Here is an 11474-nt window from a genome sequence, read left to right on the forward strand (position 1 = left end):
GAATAAATTTGAGGATGACTGTATCTCACCATTAAAGGCAGGCAGTAGAGATATCATTTCATCATTGTGTTGGGGAGATTATCTGGCAATGTCAGAACCAAGATGGTGGGATACTCTATGACTTCGCAGTTTGAAGAAACTGCCATAAATGTCACTGTTTTATTCAATAAAGTGTTCACATACAGCAGATAGTTGCAGAGGTGGAGAAGCAGACGGCTCCAGTGTAACCCCAAACAAGGGTTCTCCAGTGGGCCCCCCAGAGTCACCATCGCTTTTAAATCATTGCAATTAAAAGTAAATCCATTATTTTGTGCTTACTTTTCATACAAAGTGGGATATAATGTCCGCTCTATGTTGGAGACAGTGCAGACATTTGCAGCAGCTTCATCATCTGATTACTTCTTGGTGCACAGAGAAACAACTAGTATCATCAGAAAAACAATGAGTTCTGCTGTTTTTCCTACATGTGGTTGGACTATGTTAGGAAATGATCAAGACTTTGTGACGTAATCAGCTGCAAACCAGGAGTGTCAAACCTGGTGAGGAAATGAGCAGAGATATTACTTTGCAGGAGTGTGATTACGTCAGTGTGAACAAATATGTGATCGACATCATTAGAAAGCTCCACGTACATTCTTTCTTGTAATATGATGTTAATATGCAATGATGAGTCTATGAGTGATTCAAACAAGGGTAAATTTGACGAAAATTCATCATCATTTTTTCTCGCTGATGCTTCGTCGCACAGATGAGGGACTGGCATTGTTGGAAAAGGTCAAGCTGTGCAGTTTATTTTAATGTGCGCCACGCCTTGCTGTGATAAATAGTTCGAGAGCAATTTGACGAAGAAGAGGGGATGTGAGTTTGGATGAAAACCGTCTAGCCTTAAGGATTAACTCTAGCAGGTGTCACACATGTAGAAACTTTTTGCATTTGATTGATCCAAAGATCTTATCTTACAGTATTTTAGTGCATATAAGTGTGTCACAGCATTGGGAACTGTCATTGCTCATAAATGAAGGCAGCATCATAAACAATCGGTCACAGTCACTGAGGTCTCTCATCAGATTAGAAAATCCTCTGTGTGACTGTAATGGTGCCAATGCTGAAGCTCTGTAAGCTCAAATGTAACAAATAAATGAACAAATAAATAGTTTATTAAAGGTATCTGACCATCAGTGACACTAACGCCTCGTTCAAATGGGATTAACGTCACAGGGGTAGTAGGGAGATGAAACATCCAGCGTGGTCTCTGGCGAATTTTAAAATGTGCAAAATAGGATGTGGCCTTTGACAAAATGAAACCTAAAGCAAATAAACATGAATACATGTCCATAATTCCACTAAGAAATAACATTTAAAAAACTAACTTTCAGAAGATTTTGTTTACAAATTGGTTTCTAAGCCTATACTTTGGTGTTGCTATGTTTCCGTCACATTTTAGGCTTCCTTCAAAATCAGTCCAAAATGAGCTTATTTCTGTTCAAACCCATGTGTTTGACACTATCCACGCATCGTATACAGTCAAAGCCGGTACCTGTTAGTGACCCGTGAGTTGGTTTCACAGGATTGACTTTGACCACGTTCAGTCGGAGAGGTTTCGAGTTCTCCAGCTGCTCCTCGCTAACGTACAGACCGTCGCTGAGGAAGTAGTTGTCGGTGCTGGTCACCCTGCAGAGAAAGGAGAGGATGGAGATGGATGGAGATGGAGACGAAGAGGGACAAAGAGAGACAGTGAGGCGTAGAAGGTGTAGATTTCATGAAAACTAAACGCTAAGGGAATGCTCAGTTCTAGATGAAGCCAACACTGTTCTTGTTATTCCATCTCTAATCAAAAGGGGCCTTCTGCTCCACTGTTGGGGATTTTTCTGAAACTTCTTAAAAAAAAAAAAATCATATACTGTTTAGTTAAAAGTTTAAAACATATATTGTAGACTAATATATCACCTACTTTCTAAGATAGTTTCTTAAAAATTGGGCATCGACCCATTTTCGCCAGGTTTTTGTTGCACATTGTAACTTGAGGTTATGTTTGGACGGTAATATCTCAGGAACTGTTCAAAATAAAAGCATTTTTCATCATGTCACTGATTCAGAATCTGGATAAGTGGTTCAAATATTCTCTGATAGCTGAAATATGAAAATAAACTGAAGCTCATCACATCTTTGAGCTCATATTAACACAAAAATTGATCATGCAGAAGTCAACTAGTGATATTTTCTGAGCCATGTGTCACAATAATTTAAAAACAGAAATGTATAAATACTTTTTGATATAAAATACTGGAAAAAAAAATACTCTTGTTGAATTTGGATAACTGATTGAAAAGGTATGATTACCTGTGCTACACAGACAAAATATTGATAGATCGCCTAATCCATGTAGAACAAAGCTCTGGAGTCTCCACATAAATAAACTTGTATTATTATATTATATTACTCACTTATACTATAATATTTTTCAATTTAAAACCCAAACATAGCTTTAAATCCTGATGAAAGTGGGTCCAAGGACAATTAAAAACAACAACTGAGAAAGTACTTGATACATCAATCTAAAATTTGACAGATGCGATTTTAAATATTCAAGTTTATGAAAAAAAAAAAGTGTTTTAAGCAAATCACAGATGGTGGAGCAGAAGGCTCCTGATGATTCGAGGTGGAATTACCCTCTTGTTCTGATTTGTTTCTGTGTGTAACCTACCTGATGGTGGTGGTGGATGAGTCTCTGCCTACAGTCATCATGTGCTCTCCTTCTCTGATCTGCTGGGCCCAGTACGGATGCAGCCACGCCACACAGGACACATGACCAGCGTACACCATGGGCATTATCCAGTTTTCTATACTCAACTCACTGAAAAAAAGGAGAAAACATCCAACACAGGGTGGAAATCAGACTGTAAGAACATGCATCCAATCCCTGAAGTGTGTCCAACATGTAAACTTACTGATACTGCGTTTACGTCTTTTTATTTGGCAGATTTTTAATAAATTTCAAACGGGTCTTTACAGATGAAACAGATCAGAGTTTAACTTAGTTGGGTGCTAAGGACTCATAGTGAGGAGGACTTCTTTTTGACTGTTTTAACTGTTCACCTTTGCACAGTTTATTGTCAGAAGTCCAGCAGAATGTTTGATGTTCTAATTCAGTCGCACACCAAATTTAAAAACCAGCTGGTTAAGTAATTTGTCTGTGTCAGCGTAGTTTTATTTTCTACTTTAAACAAAACAGAGAACATTGGTTGTTTGAAAAAAGCTAAAAAAAAAAAATGAATAGAAAGCACCGATTAATCTTCAGTCATTTCCAAGAGCTTCCTCAGTTACACCGCTTCTGGGAAACACTTCTTGAAGCACAAAGTTTACAACCGTCTCAGCCTTAAGATGCTTTTGGAAAACCGGTCTCAGATGTTTTGCTTGTGACAGCTGTCTCAAATGAATGGCGCCCCAAGCATGGACGATGAATAAATTCTGCTGAGTTAAGGTAAAAAAAAAAAATAAAAAAAATGTTCTGCCTAATTTTCCACACTTCCTTACAGTTATCACCTGCTGCAGCTTGGACACTCGCAAGCTGCGGCTTCGCGATTGAACTGAAGGGAAAAGCCTGGAATGAGACGAGCGGCGGTTGTTACTTGAGGCACGTTTGGCACAAAACGTACCTGAAGAGTTTCTCCTTATCAAAGACTGTGTCAGCAGACATGTTGACGGGGATAAGCAGGTCGGGATGGGAGTCCAAATGAACCATCTTTATGTTCTTCAGTGGGAGGTGCCTCGACGCAATGGCCCGGTAGATGTGACACACCACCTAGTCGAGATACACACACACACACACACAAAAAAAAGCAATTTTAAGCCTTTTTACTCGCTATTATGTCAGGACAAAACTGGATAAATGCTGCTAATCTGTCCCCACTAATCCCAAGTACAGCATCTTCTATGGAAATTACTCTAGCGGACAGAAAATTAGAACACTGTGGTGCAGCAAGCAACAGTTAAAATCCAAGATGCAGAAATTAGCCAAAGCAGAAATTACAGTTTGGTTGCAGAGGTTAATGGAATAATTCTGGGCTCAGACTGCTGGAGGTTCTGCCTGTTTTACCTCCAATGAATGGAGGAGAAATCTGGCTCGCTGCCCAAAACTGGTTCAGATTCCTGGCACAGAATGAGTTGGTTGCAGATCCTTCTTATCTGCTGGGACGCTCATTAGTGCCACCGACAATTTCAAACCTCTGCTGTCTCGTGCTTGATTTGCAAAAAAATCTGGATGGTTAGCTTTCTTTAACGAAAGTGCAACTGATGATTATTTGGATTATTTTTCACTAATATGACCGATAATTTTCTCAATCAGCTGAAAGTGAAATTGTTTTGACTTGTGACTGTTTTGTCAGTAAAATGAAAAGAGAAAAAGTGGAAGGCGACTGAGTTTTATTATAAAAAAAGCAAAGAAATGCTGAAAATGTATGAACTTTCTGATGAAGAAATGATGCTTCAGTCCATCCATCCATTACCTGTACACCACTCACTAGGGTCACGGGGGGTCTGGAGTCTATCCCAGCTGACTCAGGGTGAAGGCAGGGGACACCCTGGACAGGTCACCAGTCTATCACAGGGCTACACTTAGAGACAGACAACCAAGCACACTCACATTCACACTACGGACAATTTAGAATCACCAATTAACCTCAACATGTGTTTGGACCGTGTGGGAGGAAGCTGGAGAACCCGGAGAGAACCCACACTGCACGGGGAGAACATGCAAACTGCACGCAGAAAGATCTCAGGTGTCCTCACCAGGATGCAAACCGGCGACCTTCTTGCTGCGAGGCAACGATGCAAACCACTGTTCCACCTTGCAGCCCTTGATGCTTCAATCCAATATTTTTACTTTAGAATCTTCATGACTTGCATGCAAATTTAATTAGTGATAAAAATATAATCCACAAATAAATCATGCTGTGTTTTTATAAACAACCCAGCAGTATATATTATAGTTATTTAAATTAGCTTAAACATTTCCAGATGCAATATTAAAGTGATGTTTACACATTAATGCATCGATAATATTAATCCAACATCATATGCTACTGGATCACTCTGCACAGGGACATTTACTATTAACACTTTTTCTTTTGCTTAGGCAACATTATTTTACAGCAGGACGTTCACTTTAATAACGTTGCCTGTTGGACTTTCTCATATAACAGTGTTCACAGAGGATTCAGAAAGTTTTCAGTCTTTCCTTTCACTTTTTATCACTTCACCCTTTTGTTCATTCAGCTTCTAATGACTAAAACAGACATTGTTTCCCATCAATCTACATGCAATAACCCAGAATCACAAAGTGCAAATGTATTTCGGAGAATGTTTTCAACAATCTGACTGGAATCCAACTGAAACTAATTGAACTGATTGGATCTAGTTTGTAAAAGCCAGCTACTGTGTATATAATAGTCCTCCAATGCAGACTGCATGTCAGGACAAAAATCAAGCCACTCCAGTCCAAGGAAGTCTCTGTAGACCTCTGTGATAAAACTGTGGCGAATCAGAGATGAAGGCAATGGTATAAAAATATTTCTAAAGCTCTGAGTGTTCCAGGAGCACAGCGGCCTCAATATCTGTGAAAGGAAGGAAGTTTGGACCCAGCAGGGCTCTTCAGAGAGTTGGCTGTCCAGTCGAACTGAGCATCTGAGAAAGAAGAGCCTCGGTCAGGGAGGAAACCAGGAAGAAGCAAGAGAAAGTGCTGAAAGGTGGAAGATGGATGGAAATGTATTCACTTGTAGTTAGAGATGATTAATCTACTAATCTAATACATTAATTACTTTTATTGCAAACTACTTTCATAATTAATTGATCGGTGTTGATTCTTTTTAGTTTCATCCTCTGACTCCAGCTTCATAAATGTGAATATTTTCTGGTTTCTTTCCTCCTCTATGACAATAAACGACATATCTTTGGGTTGTGGACAAAACAAGACACTTCAGGACGTGATATTTGACTATGAGAACATCGATTGACATCTCTCATAATTTCTTTGACATTTCATGGACCAGACAACTAAATGATAATTCAAGAAAATAACTGACAGACTAATTGACAATGAAAGCAATCGTTAGTCGCAGCCCTGCTTGACAAACCAAGTTTTTGTTTTGCACGACGCAGTCATTTTCACAGAACTATGGCTAACAAAACATAGCTGACGGAACCACACCAAAACACTGAGCTATAGCCTTCAAAAAAATACAACTTTTTTGTCAGCAGGTATCTCTGAAACATACACAAGTCAGTTTTCATATTTGTGAAAGTGCACCTTTTATACTGGTCTTTACAAAACAGTCCCCAGTTGTCCTTCATAGGAGGAATTACAGCTTAACATAAAAATAAACCTTAAACTTCAAAACACCAATAAAGACTCCAAACCCTTTTGACGGCCACTTTCAGAGATTTGAGCATTTGAACCCATCCATCCATCCATCATCTATACACCGCTTAATCCTCACTAGGGTCGTGGGGGGCTGGGGTCTATCCCAGCTGACTCAGGGTGAAGGCAGAGGACACCCTGGACAGGTCACCAGTCTATCACAGGGCCACACTGAAAGACAGACAACCAAGCACACTCACATTCACACCTACGGACAATTTAGAATCACCAATTAACCTCAACATCTGGACTGTGTGGGAGGAAGCTGGAGAACCCGGAGAGAACCCACACTGCACGGGGAGAACATGCAAACTCCACGCAGAAAGATTCCGGTGCCCCCACCGGGACACAAACCGGCGACCTTCTTCCTGGGAGGCAACAGTGCCACCAACTGTGCCACCCTGCAGCCCGCATTTGAACCCAATGTAATATATTTATTATTTAGCAGTGTTTGAACTAAGATTGTCCTCTAATGTTTCTCTCAAAATTACAATTATTCCAGAAGAAAGCGGGACTCACTTCTAACCTCTGTTAAAAGCTGCAGTGATATTCAACCACAGCTTTGACATCGAGCCTGCCAAGAGGTTGGAGTAATGCGACTGGCTGAAGCCCACCTGAGCTCAGCTCTGTCGCCTGACCAACTCACATAAAACACTTGAAGTGCTATTTCAGACACGCCAAATAAATGTCGAATGTCCCTCTTTTCTTTGAATAAACAGATGTAGCATCACACAGCAGCAGGAGCTGTACTGTCTGCAAACTAAGAGAGCGGCTGTGGTCAGTGTACACATGTGGCACTGCAGGTGACTTCACAGATTATTTCAATCTTCTGACCTGTCAATGTGATCCTTTAATCTGGATGTTTTTCCACAAACAAAAAGCTGAGCTGCTGCACAGATTCACACTTTCTACAGTGAAATCACTGGGTTAAGTTCAGGAGGAATTCAGAACCATCACAGCTGTCGGGACATTTATATTTTCAGCAAAATATTGTTGTAGAATATAAATTTTCAGTTTTGTTGCTTAAACGCAGTCAGATTGTCCATAGTGGCACTACTGCAAGCATCTGACTCACAATGGAGGTGAATGAAGTTTGTGTTACAATATTAAAAGCTAACATTCAGAAAATTCACCTGTAAGATGCTTTTCCTAGTAACAGAATCTTTTCTTTACGCTTGACAATCGACAGCCACAGAACACAGCGTGTAGTTTTACCTTCAGCTACTTTCTACTGTAGAAATGTTTCTACTGTTTGCACTGCAAAAAAATAACGTCTGGGCTTAATTAAAAACAAACTATAATGCAACAGTTTGCATCTGTCTTTTTAAGTTATGGTAACTTCTAATGAAATTATGTCCAACCAACAAACTACACAGGTAAGTCTTAAATGTCTAAAATTGTCCGTGCACGTTAGGACTTGGTAATGCTAAAAGGTCTGCACTTATATAGTGCTTTTATCTAAAGCGCTTTACAATGTGTTTCTCATTCACCCGTTCATACACCAATGGTTACAGAGCTGCCATGCAAGGTGCTGTGTGCCATTAGGGGCAACTTCAGGTTCAGGGTCGTGCCCAAGGACACTTTGACTGTGGAGGGGCCGGGGATCGAACCACCAACCTTGCGACTGGAGGACAACCTGCTCCACCACCTGAGCCACAGTCGCCCTAACCTGAAGTTATCAATGTCATTTCATTATGTTCCCTCAACTTCACCTGAATTAAAAAATCAACTAATGTGGTCCAAGGTTCACATGATATTAATTTGATGCATTTCCAAACGTTACTACGTCAACCCAACTCATCAACATGATGTTTGCAACTTGAAAGGTTTGTTAAAATCAGCAAATTAGATTATTATGATTTTACTGTGGTAATAAGTGTTTGGAATAGGTAACTTGCAAGCAGTGTGAAGTTGAATCTGTCTATTTAAATACAACTAAAAAATGATTTAAATGCGTTTAAACAGATCTGAAGAGAATTGATAAAAGTGAGTTGCTGTCACTGGTGTCAGAAAGGTGTTAACTCAACAGTGTTTAATGTCAGCTGCCACTCTGATTTTAGGACGGTGAAAGTTTGCTTTTTAACGTCAAAAATGTAGTAATAAAAGACAATTTAACTGTCACAGTGAAAATAATAGCTAACTGCATCAGTAAGTAGTAAACATGTGACAGTATATCTCATAAAATGAATGGGTTTCTGTCATTACTCGTTTAATCCATCTAAAGGGGGCTTCACTGTTGGTTGTAAATTGGTGGCAAGCTAGAAAATATTATGTAACTAAATGCGTAAACGCTGAGACAGACGTTTTGTTAAGCCTAATGGGACTTCAGAGACAACCTAAAATTACAGTTACATTAAATTATAACTGCGTATTTCACAGCTGTGTTCTTACATCGTGGTGGTCCTCCACTATCCACACAGGCAGCTCCTTGTACACTCTCTTCAGCGGGACGCAGCTCATGCTAACCGGGGAAGCTAACGGTGACCCTCCGCCAGAGAACCGCTGATATTTAACCTGACTGCAGCCAACTAATCTCCTTCTCGCATTCCGATAACTTTCTATCAGACAAAGTCATATAAGTACCCCAAACAGAGGCAGGTGCTGCCATTCAAACAGCTGACAGCAGTGAAATTGGACCACCGGAAACAATACCAGCACTGTTTTTGTGTCCGGATAGAAACAAGGGTCAAGAATGAAAGGTTCCTAGCGTTCTTTCTGGCCCAACTCCAATCTCCATCCTAAATCCTGATCAGTAAACCCTCACAGATTTAACTAACATCACCTGGCAAGGGAGTGAGTGAAGCGAAAATAAAAATGACATCGTATTAAACTCCTATTTATTAAGCTTTTCCAATGTCATACTGTTAAATATTATTATTATTTTAAATAATTTTTTAAGCACGAAATGTAGGCATGTCTTTCTACTTCCAAATCTTAACTTTTTGAATATTTCTTGTATAGATAGATAGATAGATAGATAGATAGATAGATAGATAGATAGATAGATAGATTCTTTACCGTCTGTCTTGAGTAAAAACAGAAATTCATATTTAAAACAGCTCAATGAAGCATTAAAATATAATTAAGAACCAAACCCAGGACCTAGGACCTTATAGACCCTTTGTAACGCACATATTTTACTCAAGTAGTGCCTTCAAAATGTTGCATTGTTGTCTTGTACTTTAATGAGAATAAAGCTTCTAACTCTAGATCTAATTATAAACTTGTTTATGTATACATAGGGACAGAGAAAAATTACATTTGATATAAGAGAAACTACCTGTCGAGATGAATGCTACCTGAATGTTAATTTAGTTATTATTATACAACAAATATACATATACGCTGAATGATTGAATTTTGGGATTTGGATTTAGATTTCTGTAGTATGTGAAATAAAGCCCATGTCAGTCTTGTTCGACAGGTTCTGGAGGATGACACAAACTCCTTGGTAGGAAAATTCAATGCAAAGTGCTCCTTGCCCCTCCCCTTCAAATATTTCTTGACTTTTAAGAAGCAAGTTGAAACAGACACTAATGACACTGGAAAAGTACTAAGAGAGTAGAAATTCACACTTTAACAAAAGAAATTAAGAAAAAAAAAAAAAGAAGATCGTCGCACAAAAACACAAAAAACAAAACAAAATGATTTCCAATGCCACAAGTGGCAGATTTTAAATGTAAAAACAACTACAACAGATACAAAAAAAAAAAAGAAAAAAAAAAATTTCAGTTCAGGTTTTGTTTTCAATGTCAAATATTATTACCAATGCCAAACTATACTATCACTGTTTTAGCCTCATACAAAGCATGTTTCATACTATTGTGGGTTTGTGATTTAAGCAAAAGCATATATGGAATTTATCATCATGCCATCATAGGACAACAACTATATACAGTCCTGACTATAAATCAGCAGTGAGCTTTGTATTTATACTGACATGTAAATGTTTATTGTTGTAAGGTTGGTGTTCACTGGCCCCTCTATGCTTGTTTGTTTATTTTTTATTCTTAACGCTTCTGGGCTTCCCCTGGTAACCCTTTGTTTAATGTCGCAGTGCTATGAACTGTGGGTAATCCCCTCAGGCACCGTCTGCAGAAATGCACACTTAGAGAAAGTGTGCAAAAAGGACTCAGGACATCAGCGAGAGAGCCCTCATGCACCTGATGATCTGACAGTGGGACAGCTCTTAGCGGGAAGCCTCCTCAAAGACCCAAACCCAATATCCACCCTGAAGCCACTAAACCTTCACAGAGTGAACTGACGTCACAGCTGCAGTGCTGAGTGTGTGAGTCCATGAGGGCTGGAAATGATAGAAAAGGAGGAATGGGACACATTTTGCCCGGTAGGAACGATTTGCCATTAAAGAAAGTGAATTTGGATGTTTAGAAAACTACCAAAACTTCAAAAAATATTGAACACCTGTAAATCCAGTGCTGAAGTCTGACTGAAAATTCACACAGTTCTACAAATATGTAATAAATAATCCCAGCAGCGAGCAGCCAGATGCTGTCACTTATAGATAAACTTCTTCCTGCACCATCTACGGTGTGGTGTGACAACCACATTTATGAATCAATGATTTCGCTATAAACTATGGGAAAGTTTCTAAGGAAAGTCTGCAAATATGCAGACCAACAGTTAGGTCCCATCTGTGAAAGTGAAAAGTCTGCATTGCAGCCTTCATGCACTTGACCATCTGACAGGGGACCAGCCTGAGCCCTCATGCACTCAAGTCCTTGAGGGTTAGCACTGAGATTTGGCCTTCGTGTTCTGCTTTGTCTTTTGGTTTGACTGGCATTTGACAAACCAGGTTTCTAGGTGCATTTCCACCAGCTACCGACCTGGAGAGTGGAACAGTAGCTTGGAAAAAAAAACCCAGCAAATCAAAACTAAACTTTCTCAGTTAACCATGTTTCCTTCAGGTACGTCAGTGACTGTACACTTCCCATGTTGCATCTTCAAAAAGGTTCCCTCAGGTGATGGATTCTTCAGTCTCTTTAATGTTGATGTCAGTTCCTTCCTTCCCTCTTCATAGCCCAAACATTCCAGCAGTATG

The 11474-nt window shown here is 39.4% G+C and overlaps 1 protein-coding gene across 1 annotated transcript in view; it reads right to left on the bottom strand.

The window, feature by feature from the left end:
- The window catches only part of cunh5orf22 (chromosome unknown C5orf22 homolog), a 19858-nt gene extending 10833 nt beyond the window's left edge, over positions 1-9025 (bottom strand). Inside the window, exons 1-4 of the mRNA XM_008305685.1 lie at positions 8807-9025; positions 3657-3802; positions 2705-2854; positions 1538-1671 (exon numbers count right to left, since the gene is read on the bottom strand). Coding sequence (XP_008303907.1) covers positions 1538-1671; positions 2705-2854; positions 3657-3802; positions 8807-8875 — 499 coding nt within the window. The 5' untranslated portion in view covers positions 8876-9025. The remainder of the gene's footprint in view (positions 1-1537; positions 1672-2704; positions 2855-3656; positions 3803-8806) is intronic.
- Between the last annotated feature and the right edge of the window lie 2449 nt (positions 9026-11474).

Source organism: Stegastes partitus, unplaced genomic scaffold (genome assembly GCF_000690725.1).
Source record: "Stegastes partitus isolate 25-593 unplaced genomic scaffold, Stegastes_partitus-1.0.2 Scaffold2584, whole genome shotgun sequence".
Classification (NCBI taxonomy): Eukaryota; Metazoa; Chordata; class Actinopteri; family Pomacentridae; genus Stegastes; species Stegastes partitus.